This window comes from Oncorhynchus clarkii, chromosome 21 (assembly GCF_045791955.1).
Source record: "Oncorhynchus clarkii lewisi isolate Uvic-CL-2024 chromosome 21, UVic_Ocla_1.0, whole genome shotgun sequence".
NCBI classification, from domain to species: domain Eukaryota; kingdom Metazoa; phylum Chordata; class Actinopteri; order Salmoniformes; family Salmonidae; genus Oncorhynchus; species Oncorhynchus clarkii.
In genome coordinates, this window is record NC_092167.1 from 8793908 (window position 1) to 8814491 (window position 20584).

Consider the following 20584-nt stretch of genomic DNA (forward strand, 5'->3'; position numbering starts at 1 on the left):
TTTGTTCCAAAGGGAAATCTTTATTTTCATCAAAGCAAACATTCCTACAGTATCTAATAGTAATAAAACAGAACACATCACATCTAACACTGATACAACCTCAGTCTACAGAGTGGATTGACACATTAACTCAAGCAAAGCCCCCTGTTAGTCTACATGTCAGTGATCAACAAGACATAGAAAATCTGATCTCAGAACAGAATCAAATCAGAGGAACCAGCAGCCTCCCTCCACAAGGGTGTGTGACTGAGGGGTCCTACCCAGAACAGTCAGCCTTCCTCAGGGTCTTGGTGACTGGAGTCTGGGATTTCTGCTGGGCTTCACAGGTCACCTCTCCTGCCTTGGTCCACTCCAGGCCAGTGAGAGTCAGGGTGCTGCTCCAGCTGTACAGGCCATCCTTCTCCAGGACCCTAGAACTGGCCTCCTGCTTCTGGCTGGTCCCGTCCACTTTCCAGCTCAAGGTCCAGTCTGAGGGGAAGCCCTTGTTGGCCAGACACGTCAGTGTGGCTGTTGTTGTACTGGACAGTTCCTCTCTAGCGGGGGACAGGACAGTGAGGGTGGGGGCACTGTTACCTGGAACAAACAGAACACATCAACTGCATCAACTATGTCCAAAAGATTTATAAAAGCAATAGATATACAAATATATTGATTTGGAAATGCCTTCTAAATATAATGTAGTTAGATTGATAAAAGATTTGAAGAAAACACAAACCATAATATGATAGATATACAATGCAGATTTATGAACAATATGAGTCAAGTGTAAGTGGTTAACTTTAGCATTACTAGTATGTCAGATATCTTAGGATTGTTTCTGATCAGAATACTCCTAACATCTCCAGTATATTAAGATGATCCAACAGGCTGTAAACAAACATAAGACTCACAAAGCAACAATTACACAAAGCAACAATTACTGCAATAACCATAAGAGTTATACATTCTGCTCTCATACAAATCAGACATACAAATAAACCTACTATTTAACATTTTAATTGAATAATATATTATTTGAAAGAAGGCTCAGTGAAAAGCAATAGAAAAAAAACATGTTTTTAAAATGAATATTTATAAAATCATAATATTTTAGAAAGTAAAAAAAAAATGTAATCAGATAGAAATGTCAAGAGAGGTTGTTACTTACTTCAAACATCAAGTCTGGTGCCGCTACCAAAAGTTTACCACAGTGATACAATCACTATTACTGCTGGTACAAATACCTCCTGACCATTGGACAAGCTGAATTTCTTTAGACTGTGGTTCAAATATCTAACTCTAGTACGGTATGAATACTTGCCAAATATTGTTTTATCTTCTTCATGTGAAAGAAAGTGTTTATTGTTTATTTATTTTTAACATACTGTTTATTGTACATTAGCTACTAGGTGCAGTATGTTTATTCATACAACTAGTCTAAAATGTAGGCTAATCTCTTCCATTTTTCAAAAATGCAGGTCAAATTTGATTAGATGTAATAACATTTATATTCTAATTGGCCATAGTCTGTGAAGGCCGTGTATTCTTTTTAAATCATCTTCAATGTTTTTTTTAAATCCTCAATATTGAGGCTAAATGTATAGAACAATTGAAACATGACATCAAAACGTAAATAAAACAATGAATTTGGTGTTTACTTACTTCCAACATCAAGTCTGGTACCGCTACCAAAAGTGAACCACAGTGATACAATCCCTATTACTGCTGGTACAAAAACCTCTCTGTTGTGTTGCTGCAGCTGTTACAGTGAAGATCACTCATACAGAATCATAATCAACAAAAATACACTTTAACATCTTCCAAGTAGAACAAACACTTCATAATAACATTTCTAGATAATAAAAATATGAATTGTGTCTTAAATCCAGATATGAGTCATTTTTCCTTCCTCTGTGTATCAGGTGTTCTTCTAGTCTAGTCCAGCATTAGATCCGTGTTGCTAGTATTCCTCCATATTGTCCATATGAAAGACAACAGCAGCAGCAGTAGTGATAGTGATCCATGTTGTATATTCCTTTATTAAACATGTTGATCTCAAATTTAACAGTGGTGGTAAAGTCACAGAGGACAGACAACACTACCAGAGGAATCCTAGCTTTAGTTTAGAGAAGTGTTCACTAACTGATTAGAGGAACTTACATGAGAGACCAAGCATGAGTGAACAGACAGTTCATTATATCTGATGTGGCAGGGTCTACAGACAATCACAATCCTGGATTACAAAAAGAAAACCAGCCCCGTTGCGAACATCAACGCCTTGCTCCCAGACAAATTAAACAATCTCTTTGCTCGCTTTGAGGACAATACAGTGCCACTGACACGTCCTTCTACCAAAACCTGTGGGCTCTCCTTCTCCGTGGTCAATGTGAGTAAAACATTTACACGTGTTAACCCTCGCAAAGCTGCCGGCCCAGACTGCATCCCTAGCCGCGTCCTCAGAGCATGCACAGACCAACTGTCTAGTGTGTTTACAGACATATTCAATCAATCCCTATCGAAGTCTGTTGTCACAGACGATGCCATCACATGCTTGAAGATGGCCTGTTTCTAAGAATGCTAAGGTAGCACTCATTTCTTTAAAAAAAAATGTTTTACCACCTTTTCATGGTATCCAATTGTTAGTAGTTACTATCTTGTCTCATCGCTACAACTCCTGTACGGGCTTGGGAGAGACGAAGGTTGAAAGCCATGCGTCCTCCGAAACACAACCCAACCAAGCCGCACTGCTTCTTAACACAGCGTGCATCCAACCCGACCAATGTGTCAGAGGAAACACCATGTACCTGTTGACCTGGTTAGCGTGCACTGCACCCGGCACAGGAGTCGCTTGAGACAAGGACATCCCTACCGGCCAAACCCGGACAACGCTAGGCCAATTGTGGGTCGCCCCATGGACCTCCCGGTCGCAGTCGGCTGCAAAAGAGCCTGGGCGCGAACCCAGAGTCTCAGGTAGCACAGCTAGCACTGCGATGCAGTGCCCTAGACCACTCCGCCACCCAGGAGGCCCTTAGCACTAATTTATGTCGTCATGAAGTGCTTTGAGAGACTAGTCAAGGATCAAATCACGTCCACCCTACCTGACACCCTAGACCCACTCCAATTTGCTTTCTGCCCCAATAGGTCCACAGACGATGCCATCACACCATCTGGACAAGAGGAATACCTATGAAAGAATGCTGTTCATTGACTACAGCTCAGCATTCAACACCATAGTAGCCTCCAAACTCATCATTAATCTTGAGACCCTGGGTCTCGACCCCTCTCTGTGCAACTGGGTCCTGGACTTTCTGACGGGCCGCCCCCCAGGTGGTGAAGGTAGGAAACAACATCTCCATTCCGCTGATCCTCAACACTGGGACCCCACAGGGGTGTGTTGTCAGCCCTCTCCTGTACTCCCTGATGACCCATGACTGCGTGGCCATGCACACCTCCAACTTAATCATCAAGTTTGGAGATGACACTACAGTGGCAGGCTTGATTACCAACAACGCCCAGACGGCCTGCAGGGAGGAGGTGAGGGGCGTCGGAGTGCGGTGTCAGGAAAATAACCTCTCACTCAACGTCAACAAAACAAAGGAGATGATCGTGGACTTCAGGAAACAGCAGAGGGAGCACCCCCCACCCCCATCCACATCGACGGGACCGTAGTGGAGAAGGTGAAAAGTTTTAAGTTTCTCGGCGTACACATCACAGACACTCTGAAATGGTCCACCCACACAGACGGCGTGGTGAAGAAGGCTGAAGAAATTTGGCTTGTCACCAAAAACACTCACAAACTTTTACAGATGTACAATCAAGAGCATCCTGTCGGGCTGTATCACCGCCTGGTATGGCAACTCCAGAGGGTAGTACGGTCTGCACAACGCATCACGGGGGGCAAGCTACCTGCCCTCCAGGACACCTACAGCACCCGATGTCACAGGAAGGCCAAAAAGATCATCAAGGACAACAACCACCCGAGCCACTGCCTGTTCTCCCCGCTATCATCCAGAAGGTGAGGTCAGTACAGGTGCATCAAAGCTGAGACCGAGAGACTGAAAAGCAGCTTCTATCTCAAGGCCATCAGACTGTTAAACAGCCATCACTAACAGAGAGGCTGCTGCCAACATACAGACTCAATCTCTGGTCACTTTAATAAATGGATCACTAGTCACTTTAAATAACGCCCCTTTAATAATGTTTAAATGTCCTACATTACTCATCTCTTATGCATATACTGTATTCGATACCATCTACTGTATTTTGCCTGCGCCGCACGGCCATCGCTCATCCATGTATTTATATGTACATATTCTTCTTCATCCCTTTACATTTGTGTGTGTATAAGGTAGCTGTTGTGATTTTGTTAGATATTACTGCACGGTCGGAACTAGAAGCACAAGCATTTCGCTACACTCGCATTAACATCTGCTAACCATGTGTATGTCACCAATAACATTTGATTATATCTGATCATCATCAGAATAATAATATAATGGTGGTGTGACATAAAAGTTACCATACATTAGTTATCTGAGTAAACAGTTGCTGTTTGATGTTAGAAAAGCTGTGACATGAAGGAGAAAATACTCCAATAACTGGAGCCTACTTGGAAACTGAAATAGATTTGAAACATTAATTTGCATAATGCATCTGCTCCACTGCTCTAAGAGTGTTTATATCCCTGTGAGTTGAACACTTCATGACTGAGAGCTGTTCTTCATGACAACAGAACCCACAACAACCATGACTTTTATCACCATCTTCATCTGGACACTTGCTTTCTGCTTTCAAGGTAACAGTTTTCAGAATTCATTGTTTGAGATTAATTTAATCTATAGTGTATACATGTAGAGTATATCAATGTTAATATTTCTATTCAGAACTATTCATTACTATATGTAATATTTAATTTATAGAAATGTTTATTTTCAATTTTTCAGAAGCCACAGGACAGTATGTTGAGACACAGACTCCTGCAGTAACAGCTGTTGTCCCAGGACAGACAGTCTCTCTGAACTGTAAAACCAGCAGAAATGTTTACAACAATAACTATCTAGCCTGGTACCAACAGAAACCTGGAGGAGCTCCTAAACTCATTATTTACGATGCTGCAATACTTCAGTCTGGGACTCCATCTAGATTCAGTGGTAGTGGATCTAGGAGTGACTTCACTCTGACCATCAGTGGAGTCCAGGCTGAAGATGCAGGAGATTACTACTGTAAGAGTTTCCGCTATCCCAACAGTGCCGGGGTGTTCACACAGTGATACAGAGCCGTACAAAAACCTCCCTCAGTCAGACTGCACAGTGACTGTACTTATACAGCTGGGACCTACTGCAGGTGCTGAGGAGGAAGAGACAGTGACATGGAACAATGACTGAACTAAATTACACTGAGCTAAATATATCAGTGATGGTGTCTATAATGTAAACTTATCCCAGGTGCTGAGGGGAAGACAGTGACATGGAACACTGATCAGTAGAGGAGGTCAACTTTGAGTATGTTTACAAAGCATCATTCAGATCACAAGTTCCCCATCATCCTCATCACACTTGTGAATATTTATTGTCATGGTCGTGAAGTTCACTTATAAAAGTTATATGAAGTTTTAAAACACACATTACCTGTTCATAATCAGAGTCAGATCCACAGATAAACAATGGTGATGTTACATCAGCATCAGCCCCATAAATCGAATCCCCATATGAACCTCACAACCATGAGGTCTGTTACATCTGTGAATGAGACATGATGCTGGGCTCAAACATTAAATATGTTTGAATAATATACATTTGATCTGTCATAATATCTGTAATTGTAACTAACCTGAATCCACCATCGAGGTTAAAACCAGTCACTCACATCTGTCCCAGTCTAACTACTAGACTGGTAGCTGTGGGAGTGAAACTGAGATTTACATGGGCTGGGTGGTTCTGCTTGTCCCAGAACAGAGCAGCACTGTCATCAGTTGTTCACACTGTCCCCAGAGGGTTGGAGATAGTGGAGACTCTATGACTATCGTGAAGCTGTGATACTGGTAATATGTGGATCTTGTAAAACAAATTTAGCTTAATGTAGGTGTGATCACATTGTTGAGAGTCCAAGGCATTGATCAAATGTTCAATAACATTAGTTTACTGTCTTTATGAGTCTATAAATCAAGAAGGTAAAAAACAGTCCAAGAAAAAAGAATAAGGAGTACCATCTACTGCGTGTGTCTAGACCTCTCCTGTTAATCTGTTAACATTGTAGTATCTAGACCTCTCCTGTTAATCTGTTAACATGGTAGTATCTAGACTTCTCCTGTTAATCTGTTAACATTGTAGTATCTAGACCTCTCCTGTTAATCTGTTAACATTGTAGTATCTAGACCTCTCCTGTTAATCTGTTAACATTGTAGTATCTAGACCTCTCCTGTTAATCTGTTAGCATTGTATCTAGACCTCTCCTGTTGTTATTCTTGTTTTAATATTAACTACTGGTTGATGACAATGGGGTTTCAAGTGAGAACATAAATACCTAAGTAATGACATAGAGGACTGGTAGGTTTAAAATAAACTGTGAATCAGGCTTTATTTATATGTCTATACCATTCAACATTTAAGACCAAAGTCTAATTATTGAAAGAGAAAATAAAAAATGTGTTCCAAAGGGAAATCTTTATTTTCATGTATTTATCAAAGCAAATATTCCTACAGTATCTAATAGTAATAAAACAGAACACATCACATCTAACACTGATACAACCTCAGTCTACAGAGAGGATTGACACATGAACTCAAGCAAAGCCCCCTGTTAGTCTACATGTCAGTGATCAATAAGACAGAGAACATCTGATCTCAGAACAGAGTCAAATCAGAGGAACCAGCAGCCTTCCTCCACAGGGGTGTGTGACTGAGGGGTCCTACCCAGAACAGTCAGCCCTCCTCAAGGTCTTGGTGACTGGAGTCTGGGATTTCTGCTGGGCTTCACAGGTCACCTCTCCTGCCTTGGTCCACTCCAAGCCAGTGAGAGTCAGGGTGCTGCTCCAGCTGTACAGGCCATCCTTCTCCAGGACCCTAGAACTGGCCTCCTGCTTCTGGCTGGTCCCGTCCACTTTCCATCTTATGGTCCAGTCTGAGGGGAAGCCCTTGTTGGCCAGACACGTCAGTGTGGCTGTTGTTGTACTGGACAGCTCCTCACTAGAGGGGGGCAGGACGGTGAGGGTGGGGGCACGGTTACCTGGAACAAACAGAACACATCAACTAAGTAACTACATCAAGTACAGCAACACTAAGAGATTATCTTCATTATCTTCATAAAGGTAATTGGAAATGCCCTCTAAATATAAATGTAAAAGTTAGATTGTTTAAAAGATGTGGAGAAAACACTAAAGTAATATGATATAAAGCAGATTTCTGAACCAAACAAGTATAAAGTGGTTAAATAACTAGAGTTACTAGTCATATGGTGTCAGTTATACATGTTATACAGATATTGTTGAGGAATGGATCTGATCAGAACTGCCAAGTCATATTAATAGTATTTACATCACATATCATCCATGTTGGATTATCAAGTCAGTTACAACCATAACTGAGATCCTTTGTCTTCACACTAACAGTGAAGTCTACCATGAACACAATGCAACAGTGATGCCTACTTTATCCTATACTATATATTAGTTATAATACCAGAATTAGGAGTTCTAGTCCACAATCTTACAAATCAGAAAGACAAATAAACCTACAATTTAGCATGTCGATGATATAGAATATTATTTGAAAGAAAGGCTCAGTCAAAAGTAATTTGAAAAGCATCTAAAATATCTCAAATGTAAATATGTCAATAGAGACAGAGTTTAGGAAAGTAAATATCCCAAAATGTAGTCTGAAAGACATATCAAAAGAGCTTGTTACTTACGTCCAACATCAAGTCTGGTCAAGTCACTATTACTGCAGGTACAAAAACCTCCTGACCATTGGGGAAGCTGAATTTCTTTAGACTGTGGTTCAAATATCTAACTCTACTATGGTAGAACTCTGCTATGGTAGAACTCTACTATGGTGTAGTATGTTTATTCATACACTAGAATCTAAAATGTAGAGTAATCACTCATTGTTTAAATTCAGGTCAAAATTGATTAAATGTAATAAAATGGCCTTGAAAAAAATGGCCTTGAATATTTCTCCCAAAATCATGGAGATAAAGTGAGTTACAAAATCCTCAATATCGAGGCTAAATGTATAGAGAAATTGAAACGCGACATATTAACTGTATAAAACAGTTCATTTTGTGTTTACTTACTTCCAACATCAAGTCTGGTACCGCTACCAAAAGTCCACCACAGTGATACAATCCCTATTACTGCTGGTACAAAATCCTCTCTGTGTTGTGATGCTGCAGCTGTTACAGTGAAGATCACTCATACAGAATCATATCAACACAGATACACTTTAACATCTTCCAGGTAGAACAAACACTTCATATTAGCTGTTTCTAGATAATACAAATATGAATTGTATCTTAAATCCAGATAGCAGTATTTTTCCTTCCTCTGTGTATCAGGTTCTCCTAGTCTAGAAGTACAGTCCAGCATCAGATCAGTGTTGCTAGTATAACACTACAATTTAAATCCTACTAGCTTTAGTTTAGAGAAGTGTTCACTAACTGATTAGAGGAACTTACATGAGAGACCAAGCATGAGTGAACAGACATTTCATTATATCTGATCATCATCAGAATAACAATATAATGGTAGTGTGACATAAATCAGTTGCTGTTTGGTATGTGTGGTAGTGTGACATTAACAGTTGCTGTTTGATGTTATTAAAGCTAGCTAATGCAGGACAAAATATATTTTAATGAAGGGAACCGACTTGGAAATTGAAATAGATTTTACTAAATAATTTGCATAATGCATCTGCACACTTTGCATTAGCAGCACATGCTTCAACGCTCTGAGAGCATTTATATCCCTGTGAGTTTAACACTTCATGACTGAGTGCTGTCCTTGCTGACCACAGAACCCACAACAACCATGACTTTTATCACCATCTTCATCTGGACACTTGTTTTCTGCTTCAAGGGTAACATTTTCAGGATTTATTGTTGAAAAATAATTTAATCTATACCATCCATTGTTACTATTTATATTCAGAATTATTCATTACTATATGTACAATTTCATTCATTTAAGCATTTGAATTCTGTTTTTCAGAATCCAGAGGACAGATCACTGTGACTCAGACTCCTGAAATGAAAGCATTCCAGACTGGAGACGCAGTCACTTTAAGATGTAGATTTAACAATCCTCCTGCTTGTAGTCCCCCTTGTGTAGCCTGGTACCAACAGAAACCTGGAGGAGCTCCTCAACTCCTTATTTACTATGCTACAACACTTCAGTCTGGGACTCCATCTAGATTCAGTGGCAGTGGATCTGGGAGTGACTTCACTCTGACCATCAGTGGAGTCCAGGCTGAAGATGCAGGAGATTACTACTGTCAGAGTGCACACAGTGGTGGAGTGTTCACACAGTGATACAGAGTCATACAAAAACCTCCCTCAGTCAGACTGCACAGTGACTGTACTGATACAGCTGGGACCTACTGCAGGTGCTGAGGGGGAAGAGACAGTGACATGGAACTCTGACTGAACTAAAATACACTGAGATAAATATATCAGTGATGCTGACTATAATGTCAACTTATCCACCTTCATGTTAAATCATTCCTGAACTGACAACACCCATTTGTCCAGACTACATAAATATGCCTTCCCTTTTGCTGTGGCTAACAAACCTTTTATTAACATTTCAGACAATATATTGAATAGACTCCATCTATGTGAAGTAATAATGTCTCACATAATTTCAGAATAAGTATCCCAATCTCTGTTAGGCCCCTGTATTGGGTAGTGCATTTCAAGTTAAGATTGAACTATATTTACTGAGATCATATAACATGATTATGACCCATAATAACAACCTGAGGTTCTGTCATACAAGAGACAGTGACATGGAACACTGGTTAGTGAAGTCAACTTTGAATATGTTTAGAAAGCATCATTCTAATCACATGTTACCCATCATCATCATCATCATCATCAATGTAGTGCTCCTTCAAAAGTTATTTGAAGTTCTGAAATACTCACAATACTAGTCCAATATGCAAAACAAGATGTAGAGACGTAAATAAAAAGAAGGTGGTGTTACATCAGCATCAGCCTCCTAAATCAAATCCCCATATGAACCTCACAACCAAACATGTGTTGTGATCATCTAGCATTATATTAACTATTTTAATGAGTAGGCTGTTACATCTGTGATTGAGAAATGATGCTGGATCTGTGAATGAAACAAGCTGCTGGGCTCAAACAGACATACAGTATTATCTATCATTAATTACATGGAGGCATATCTGTTGTGTCTCCCTCCGTGAAGTACCTCAGTCAGGTAGTGAATTTCAAGCAAAGATTCAACAATATTTTTTGAGATTATCTAACATTATTATAACCCCCTAAAACGTCCTGTGGTTATGTCAAGGCAAAACGCCTCTCCTGCCACACCTGGCTAGATCCTTTCAGCACGTTCCCAGGCCTTTAATTGAGCCGAGCTGAGGCTTGTTAACCATTTAAGACCCTAATTGTCTGAACAATCAGCCTCAACCTTTAAAATGCTGCTGCTCACACAGATCTCTCCAATGAATGGAGGTTGTGGGAAGGTGAAGGAAGCATGGAGAGGTCAGGAACAGAAGTTGGGTTTTGGAGAAACACCATCAGTGCTCTGCAAGCAAAGTAGCTGATGGAGAGGCAGGAGCTTGGTGAACAGATAGATGTGATTGTGGACAGCGAGGAAGAAGGAGAAGATGTGGGAATTGGGAAGATGTTTGTTGAGGAAGAATGGTGTCAGACATGATAAAGAAGAATCTGGATCAATAGGAATCCCTTGCCTTTTGGCAGATCCATTTCTGGTTTCAGGTTGGGGCAGAAAGGAGTTGGGTGCAGTTGAATCAGTGAAGGTAACCTGTAGTGGACTTGTGATGTTTTGTGTTTCTTCTGATTAGAGGGAGCGGGTTCTCTGTGTCACTCAACTTGGGTCATGATCTGTTCCTTGCTTTGCTTTTAGCAACAGGATGTAATGTAAAAATCTTCCCAGTGTGAAGTAGTTCTTAATTGTTGTGATTGTGAAGTCATGTAAAACGTTTCAGTGTGAAAATGTTCCTAGTCAGTTGCACGCGTGTCTGTGGATGGCTGAGCTCCTACAGATGTTTCAAATATATGCACTGTCAATCGAAAATGTAGCATCCAAGTCTTTGCCATCGCTGTTAATTATCTCCTCACATCAACCCTCAGCACTTTGAGGAGCAAGTCCGTGTGTTTATATGCTGACCTCACACCTCAACAAGCTTCTGATTGGTCAGAGTCAATACCCTTGGCCACCATTGATTGGCAGATGTGTGAAGCAAATGTGCGTGCCCACAGAACCGTTTGTCGAGGTCAGGGGACACAGGTTACATAAAGAGATGCGCATGCAATTATTGTTTTGAACATTTCCACGCTGGGAGAGATTTTACATCATGATGTACAATCAGAAAACAATCAGAACGGTTGGACTTTTTCACACTGGGAAGATTTTTACATGACACAGAGCACCATTGAAAGATTGAGTTCTGGGCTAGTGATAAGTGTGGAGGTGGAGCAATTGAAGTTTAAATACCTGGTGTTTGTGATGCCCGCCGTTTGGTGGGACGTTGATCCGGTGGGGGGAGTGGTGAAAGAGTCATTGTCAGTCCTTTTGAGTTTTGAGTCTATATTAGTTATCATGTTAGAGCTTTTGTGCAGAATCCACTGTACTGTTTCAGGTGCAACGTTCATGGTCATGTTGCAGCAGTGTGTAGGAGGGAGATTCCAAGATGTGTGCAGAAGGGCATGGGACAGAGGATTGTGTAGTTTTGCTGGATAAATTTGTGTCAACAGTAGGGGTGCTGATGTTGTTGGAGATCGTAAGTGTCAGGTGCGAGAGAGGCAGGTTGACGTGACCAGAGTCAGAGTAGTGCAGAGGGTGTCGTATGCTGAGGCAATGAAGGAAGTGGAAGAGGATGGGTGAAGGGTGAGGGATCCCAGTGAGTAGTAGATTTGTGCCAGCACAGGGGGATAGGGCAGCGAGTGAATTATGCTTCAGTAAGGTTGTTGTCTTAGCGTTCATAGCATTGGTTATCAACTGTACCATAGAAATGGAACGTAAATTATAGAGAATAGCTGTCGAGGTGGCAGCTGCAGAGAAGTGACACAGCCTGGGATCAAACCCGGGTCTGAAGTGACACCTCAAGCACTGTGATGCAGTGCCTTAGACAGCTGTGATGTCGTGACTCAGAAAGCTGCGTCGCAGAGTCGTAGACCGCTGCGCCACTCAGGAGACCCACTTCAGCAGAGTTACAGGGTGTGTTGAGGGGTAGTGTCCCGTCATGTCAGGCCATTGGCATGGTGCAGGAGCAGATAGGGTCAAAGTAGTGGAAAATGGTAGTGGGTTTTAATATGTAGGTGGTAGCTAAAGGGAAGTACCTGAGTGTACGAGATATTACTGCAGAAGAGTTCATGGGATAGTGTTGTTATGAAATAGTGGTATGTAGGTGTAGGGTTGTTGTGCACTTGAGTGAGGACCCAAAAGCGGTTTAACAAAAACAGAGTCCTTTAATGTAAACACAGGGAAGACATAGATCCTCTTCAGATGTAGATAATGGAAAAATAGACAACCCGCAGAGAGGGCGACAAATGAAACAAAAAGTCCTTCTGATAATTACAAAAGAGCCCCCTTCTTAGCAGCAGAGGAGAATAGCTGGGTTAGCGGCGACAGGCTGCAGGTCTCTCTGGGTAGGCGCGGGTCGTAGAGGAACAGTGGTACCTGATCTCACGTAGCCTCAGATGAACTGGACACAGTACAAACGACAAGACAGTTAGCTGAGTACAGGATGCACTTGCCAGGCGGATTCCGACAGGACGGGACAGGATAAGGGTGAAGCAAACGAGACGATAGTTTGTTTCTGGCATGAGAAACTCAAACGAGAATCTGACAAAGAAAGAAGCAGGAACAGAGAGAGAAATAGAGACCTAATCAGAGGGAAAAAGGGAACAGGTGGGAAAAGGGTGAACGAGGTAGTTAGAGGAGATGAGGAACAGCTGGAGAAGGAGAGAAAGAGAAGGTAACCTAAAACGACCAGCAGAGGGAGACAGAGTGAAGAGAAAGAACAGGAACAAGACATAACATGATAAGACATGACAAGGGTTAGTAGGTGTGTAAGTTTTTTCCTTTTAGGAACAGGAATAGTACGTTTGCAAAGAGAGGACACTTTGCATTGGCAGCACATGCTTCAGTGCTCTGGGAGTGTTTATAGCCCTGTGAGTTTAACACTTCATGACTGAGAGCTGTTTTTCATGACAACAGAACCCACAACAACCATGACATTTATCACCATCTTCATCTGGACACTTGTCACACCCTGACCATAGAGAGCCTTTGATTATCTATGGTATAGTAGGTCAGGGCGTGACTGGGGGTTATTCTAGTTTATATTTTCTATATGGGGTTCTAGTTTAGTATTTCTATGTTAGTGATTTGTATGATTCCCAACTAGAGGCAGCTGGTAATCGTTGTCTCTAATTGGGGATCATATTTAAGTAGCATTTTTCCCATCTGTGTTGGTGGGATATTGTTTACGTTTAGTTGCATGTTAGCACTCGATCATCGGCACGTTTATTCTTTATTGTTTTGTTGTGTGGTTCACTTACTTTAAATAGAAAAGATGTGGAACCCAGATCACGCTGCTCGTTGGTCCGAGTATGCTTCCAACGATCGTGACAACACTTGCCTTCTGCTTTCAAAGTTAACATTATCAGAATTTATTGTTGAAAAAGAATTGAATCTCCACAAAGGTATAACAAACAGTATATTCATGTTAATATTTATTTTCATAACTATAGATTATTATGTAATATTTTTGGGATAGAAATGTTTTTATTCTATTCAGAATCCAGAGGACAGAACACTGTGACACAGACTCCTTCAGTGGAAAATGTTCTCCCAGGACAGATGGTCTCCTTATTTATCGAGGAAGTACTCTTATTTCTGGGACTCCATCTAGATTCAGTGGCAGTGGATCCAGGCTGAAGATGCAGGAGATTACTACTGTCAGTTACCACTGTGGGAATGTGTTCACACAGTGATATAGAGCCGTACAAAAACCTCTCTCAGATTTCACAGTAACTGCACTAGTTGAGTGTGACTGTAGGTGCTGAGGGGGAAGACACAGTCACATGGAACTCTGACTGAACTAAAATACACTGAGATAAATATATCAGTTATATCAGTTATATCAGCACCTTGCAAGACTCTAATTTAGCCAGACACTAATTTATAATGCTGCTGCTCACACAAACCTCTTCAACAGGTCTCTTACACAGAGGAGGTGGAAATAGTTGTAGGAGTTGAGCTGGGGAACCTATGGCAGTCGATGCCCCAGAGCCTGAGAATGTCCTTGAAGGATCCTGATACACTGATCCTGAGAAGGTGGATTTTGAGGCATTTATTGTGCAGGTGATAAATTGTACTGCCCAAACGAACAAGAAATCCAAGAAACTGGACATAATTGTATCTGCAGCTGAAAGGTTTTTGGGTCTTCAGGAATTAACAGCCGAAGCATTGCAGGGAATACTGTCTAAAGATGTTTCTCCCTGCCAGCCCCCTGAGACTGTGTCGGGACCTGATTAGACAGGTGACTTTGACCTATGGAGTACATAAATATTTGTTGATTTTATTTTAGGAACATTTTTCTCCCCTTTCCCTTTTTTCGACATAAATTGAGTGCAGTAATACACCTTTTTTTGGGGGGGGTGGGGGGGGGGGTTGTAGTCACAAAAAAAAACTAAATAATAATAAAAATAACTTCAATTTCCTAGTGGCACCAAAGAAAGTAAGTTTGCATAGAGAGGACACTTTGCATTGGCAGCACATGCTTCAGTGGTCTGGGAGTGTTTATATCCCTGTGAGTTTAAGAGACACTTCATGACTGAGATCTGTCCTTCATGACAACAGAACCCACAACAACCATGACTTTTATCACCATATTCATCTGGACACTTGTTTTCTGCTTCCAAGGTTACAATTTTAATTCAATCTACAGTTTTTACATGTACGGTATATCAATGTTAATATTTATATTCAGAACTATTCATTATTATATGTAATATTTTATTCATATAAATGTTTTTACTATATTTTTCAGAATCCAGAGGACAGTATGTTGTGACACAGACTCCGGCAGTGAAAGCTGTTGTCCCAGAACAGACAGTCTCTCTGAACTGTAAAACCAGCAGTAATGTTTACAACAATAACTATCTAGCCTGGTACCAACAGAAACCTGGAGGAGCTCCTAAACTCCTTATTTACTCAGCTACAACACTTCAGTCTGGGACTCCATCTAGATTCAGTGGCAGTGGATCTGGGAGTGACTTCACTCTGACCATCAGTGGAGTCCAGGCTGAAGATGCAGGAGATTACTACTGTCAGAGTGCACACTACTCCAACAGTGTCTGGGTGTTCACACAGTGATATAGAGCCGTACAAAAACCTCTCTCAGATCTCACAGTCACTGCACTAGTTGAGTGTGACTGGAGGTGCTGAGGGGGAAGAGACAGTCACATGGAACTCTGACTGAACTAAAATACACTGAGATAAATATATCAGTGATGCTGACTATAATGTCAACTCATCCACCTTCATGTTAAATCATTCCTGAACTGACAACACCCATAGGTCCAGACTACATAAATATGCCTTCCCTTTTGCTGTGGCTAACATTTCAGACAATATATTGAATAGACTCCATCTATGTGAAGTAATAATATCTCACATAATTTCAGAATAAGTATCCCAATCTCTGTTAGGCCCCTGTATTGGGTAGTGCATTTCAAGTTAAGATTGAACTATATTTACTGAGATCATATAACATGATTATGACCCATAATAACAACCTGAGGTTCTGTCATACAAGAGACAGTGACATGGAACACTGGTTAGTGAAGTCAACTTTGAATATGTTTAGAAAGCATCATTCTAATCACATGTTCCCCATCATCATCATCATCATCATCAATGTAGTGCACCTTCAAAAGTTATTTGAAGTTCTGAAATACTCACAATACCAGTCCAATGTGCAAAACAAGATGTAGAGACGTAAATAAAAAGAAGGTGGTGTTACATCAGCATCAGCCCCCTAAATCAAATCCCCATATGAACCTCACAACCAAACATGTGATGTGATCATCTAGCATTATATTAACTATTTTAATGAGTAGGTTACTGGCTGTTACATCTGTGATTGAGAAATGATGCTGGATCTGTGAATGAAACAAGCTGCTGGGCTCAAACAGACATACAGTATTATCTATCATTAATTACATGGAGGCATATCTGTTGTGTCTCCCTCCCTGAAGTATCTCAGTCAGGTATTGAATTTCAAGCAAAGATTCAACAATATTTTTTGAGATTATCTAACATTATTATAACCCCCTAAAACGTCCTGTGGTTATGTCAAGGCAAAACGCCTCTCCTGCCACACCTGGCTAGATCCTTTCAGCACGTTCCCAGGCCTTTAATTGAGCCGAGCTGAGGCTTACCACTTAAGACCCTGATTGTCTGAACAATCAGCCTCAACCTTTAAAATGCTGCTGCTCACACAGATCTCTCCAATGAATGGAGGTTGTGGGAAGGTGAAGGAAGCATGGAGAGGTCAGGAACAGAAGTTGGGTTTTGGAGAAACACCATCAGTGCTCTGTAAGCAATGTAGCTGATGGAGAGGCAGGAGCTTGGTGAACAGATAGATGTGATTGTGGACAGCGAGGAAGAAGGAGAAGATGTGGGAATTGGGAAGATGTTTGTTGAGGAAGAATGGTGTCAGACATGATAAAGAAGAATCTGGACCAATAGGAATCCCTTGCCTTTTGGCAGATCCATTTCTGGTTTCAGGTTGGGGCAGAAAGGAGTTGGGTGCAGTTGAATCAGTGAAGGTAACCTGTAGTGGACTTGTGATGTTTTGTGTTTCTTCTGATTAGAGGGAGCGGGTTCTCTGTGTCACTCAACTTGGGTCATGATCTGTTTCTTGCTTTGCTTTTAGCAACAGGATGTAATGTAAAAATATTCCCAGTGTGAAGTAGCTCTTAATTGTTGTGATTGTGAAGTCATGTAAAACTTTTCAGTGTGAAAATGTTTCTAGTCAGTTGCACGCGTGTCTGTGGATGGCTGAGCTCCTGCAGATGTTTCTCTCACACCACCTCGCCCTTGATTTAACTATCTAAGTAGCATAATGAGCTAACTTGTTCTCAGAGGTGTACGGTTTTAACATGTTTGTATAGCTAACTTACTAACAAATATATGCACTGTCAATCGAAAATGTAGCATCCAAGTCTTTGCCATCGCTAATAGTTCTCTCCTCACATCAACCCTCAGCACTTTGACGTGCAAGTCCGGGTGTTTATATGCTGACCTCACACCTCAACAAGCTTCTGATTGGTCAGAGTCAATACCCCTGGCCACCATTGATTGGCAGATGTGTGAAGCAAATGTGCGTGCCCACAGAACCGTTTGTCGAGGTCAGGGGACACAGGTTACATAAAGAGATGCGCATGCAATTATTGTATTGGGAACATTTTCACACTGGGAGAGATTTTACAGCATGATGTACAATCAGAAAACAATCAGAACGGTTGGACTATTTCACACTGGGAAGATTTTTACATGACACAGAGCCCCATTGAAAGGGGTGAATTCTGGGCTAGCGATAAGTGTGGAGGTGGAGCAATTGAAGTTTAAAATTCCTGGTGTTTGTGACGCCCGCCGTTTGGTGCGTCGTAGATCCGGTGGTGAAACAAAGGAGTCATTGTCAGTCCTTTTGAGTTTTGAGTCTATATTAGTTATCCTGTTAGAGCTTTTGTGCAGAATCCACTGTACTGTTTCAGGCGCAACGTTCATGGTCATGTTGCAGCAGTGTGTAGGAGGGAGATTCCAAGATGTGGGAAGTGTGCAGGAGGGCATGGGACAGAGGATTGTGTAGTTTTGCTGGATAAAGTTGTGTCAACAGTAGGGGTGCTGATGTTGTTGGAGATCGTAAGTATCAGGTGCGAGAGAGGCAGGTTGACATGACCAGAGTCAGAGTAGTGCAGAGGGTGTCGTATGTTGAGGCAATGAAGGAAGTGGAAGAGGATGGGTGAAGGGTGAGGGATCCCAGTGAGTAGTAGATTTGTGCCAGCACAGGGGGATAGGGCAGCGAGTGAATTATGCTTCAGTAAGGTTGTTGTCTTAGCGTTCATAGCATTCGTTATCAACTGTACCATAGAAATGGAACGTACATTTTTAGAAAATAGCTGTTGTGGTGGCAGCTGCAGAGAAGTATTTGGGTATATGAGATTTCACTTAAGAAAAGTTGCAGGGTGTGTTGAGTGGTGGTGTCCCGTCCTGCCAGGTCGTTGGCATGGTGCAGGAGTAGATGGGGTCAAAGTAGTAGAAATGGGGTAGTGGGTTTTAATGGGTAGGTGGTAGCTGAAGAGAAGTACCTGGTGTATGAGGTTTTACACTAGAAGAGGTGATGAATTTTATTTGTATGAAATAGTGGTATGTAGGGTTAGTTGGTGGGGAAAGTTTGTCCTTTTAGGAACATGAATAATAAAGATAATTTAATGTTGATATTGTAGGCAGTGACTGGCCTTACAATTTAGTACAGTAGGGGGTGGTGTGTACACCTTTAAATTAGATGTGATCCTCTAACCCAATCCCAAAGAAGAAGAGCTCTTCAACTACAGTTTCCCTGAGGAACCAATAGTCTGTTTGCATAGAGAGAACACTTTGCTTCAGTGCTCTGGGAGTGTTTATAGCCCTGTGAGTTTAACACTTCATGACTGAGAGCTGTTCTTCATGACAACAGAACCCACAACAACCATGACTTTTATCACCATCTTCATCTGGACACTTGCTTTCTGCTTTCAAGGTAACAGTTTTCAGAATTCATTGTTGAAGACTAATTTAATCTATAGTGTATACATGTAGAGTATATCAATGTTAATATTTATATTCAGAACTATTCATTACAATATGTAATATTTAATTTATATAAATGTTTATTTTTTATTTTTCAGAATCCAGAGGACAGTACGTTGTGACACAGACTCCGGTAGTGAAAGCTGTTGTCCCAGAACAGACAGTCTCTATGAACTGTAAAACCAGCAGTAATGTGTATTCTAATAATCGCCTAGCCTGGTACCAACAGAAACCTGGAGGAGCTCCTAAACTCCTTATTTACTATGCTACAACACTTCAGTCTGGGACTCCATCTAGATTCAGTGGCAGTGGATCTGGGAGTGACTTCACTCTGACCATCAGTGGAGTCCAGGCTGAAGATGCAGGAGATTACTACTGTCAGAGTTACCACAGTGATGGAGTGTTCACACGGTGATACAGAGTCGTACAAAAACCTCCCTCAGTCAGACTGCACAGTGACTGTACTGCTACAGCTGGGACCTACTGCAGGTGCTGAGGGGGAAGAGACAGTGACATGGAACACTGACTGAACTAAATTACACTGAGATAAATATATCAGTGATGCTGACTATAATGTCAACTTATCCACCTTCATGTTAAATCATTCCTGAACTGACAACACCCATAGGTCCAGACTACATAAATATGTCTTCCCTTTTGCTGTGGCTAACAAACAGTTTATTAACATTTCAGACAATAAATTGAATAGACTCCATCTATGTGAAGTAATAATGTCTCACATAATTTCAGAATAAGTATCCCAGTCTCTGTTAGGCCCCTGTATTGGGTAGTGCATTTCAAGTTAAGATTGAACTATATTTACTGAGATCATATAACATGATTATGACCCATAATAACAACCTGAGGTTCTGTCATACAAGAGACAGTGACATGGAACACTGGTTAGTGAAGTCAACTTTGAATATGTTTAGAAAGCATCATTCTAATCACATGTTACCCATCATCATCATCATCATCATCATCATCATCATCAATGTAGTGCACCTTCAAAAGTTATTTGAAGTTCTGAAATACCCACAATACCAGTCCAATATGCAAAACAAGATGTAGAGACGTAAATAAAAAGAAGGTGGTGTTACATCAGCATCAGCCCCCTAAATCAAATCCCCATATGAACCTCACAACCAAACATGTGTTGTGATCATCTAGCATTATATTAACTATTTTAATGAGCAGGTTACAGCAGGCTGTTACATCTGTGATTGAGAAATGATGCTGGATCTGTGAATAAAACAAGCTGCTGGGCTCAAACAGACATACAGTATTATCTATCATTAATTACATGGAGGCATATCTGTTGTGTCTCCCTCCCTGAAGTACCTCAGTCAGGTAGTGAATTTCAAGCAAAGATTCAACAATATTTTTTGAGATTATCTAACATTATTATAACCCCCTAAAACGTCCTGTGGTTATGTCAAGGCAAAACGCCTCTCCTGCCACACCTGGCTAGATCCTTTCAGCACGTTCCCAGGCCTTTAATTGAGCCGATCTGAGGCTTGTTAACCACTTAAGACCCTA

At 41.1% G+C, this 20584-nt stretch overlaps 2 gene segments (V, D, J or C); both read right to left on the reverse strand.

The window, feature by feature from the left end:
* Window positions 1–4202, reverse strand: LOC139379591 (Ig kappa-b4 chain C region-like). The segment is given in 3 exon segments: window positions 1–573; window positions 1642–1738; window positions 4194–4202. Coding segments are annotated over 3 exon segments (423 nt in total).
* Window positions 4203–6886: 2684 nt separating this feature from the next.
* On the reverse strand, window positions 6887–9102 carry LOC139379592 (Ig kappa-b4 chain C region-like). The segment is given in 3 exon segments: window positions 6887–7203; window positions 8269–8367; window positions 9096–9102. Coding segments are annotated over 3 exon segments (423 nt in total).
* Window positions 9103–20584: the final 11482 nt, after the last annotated feature.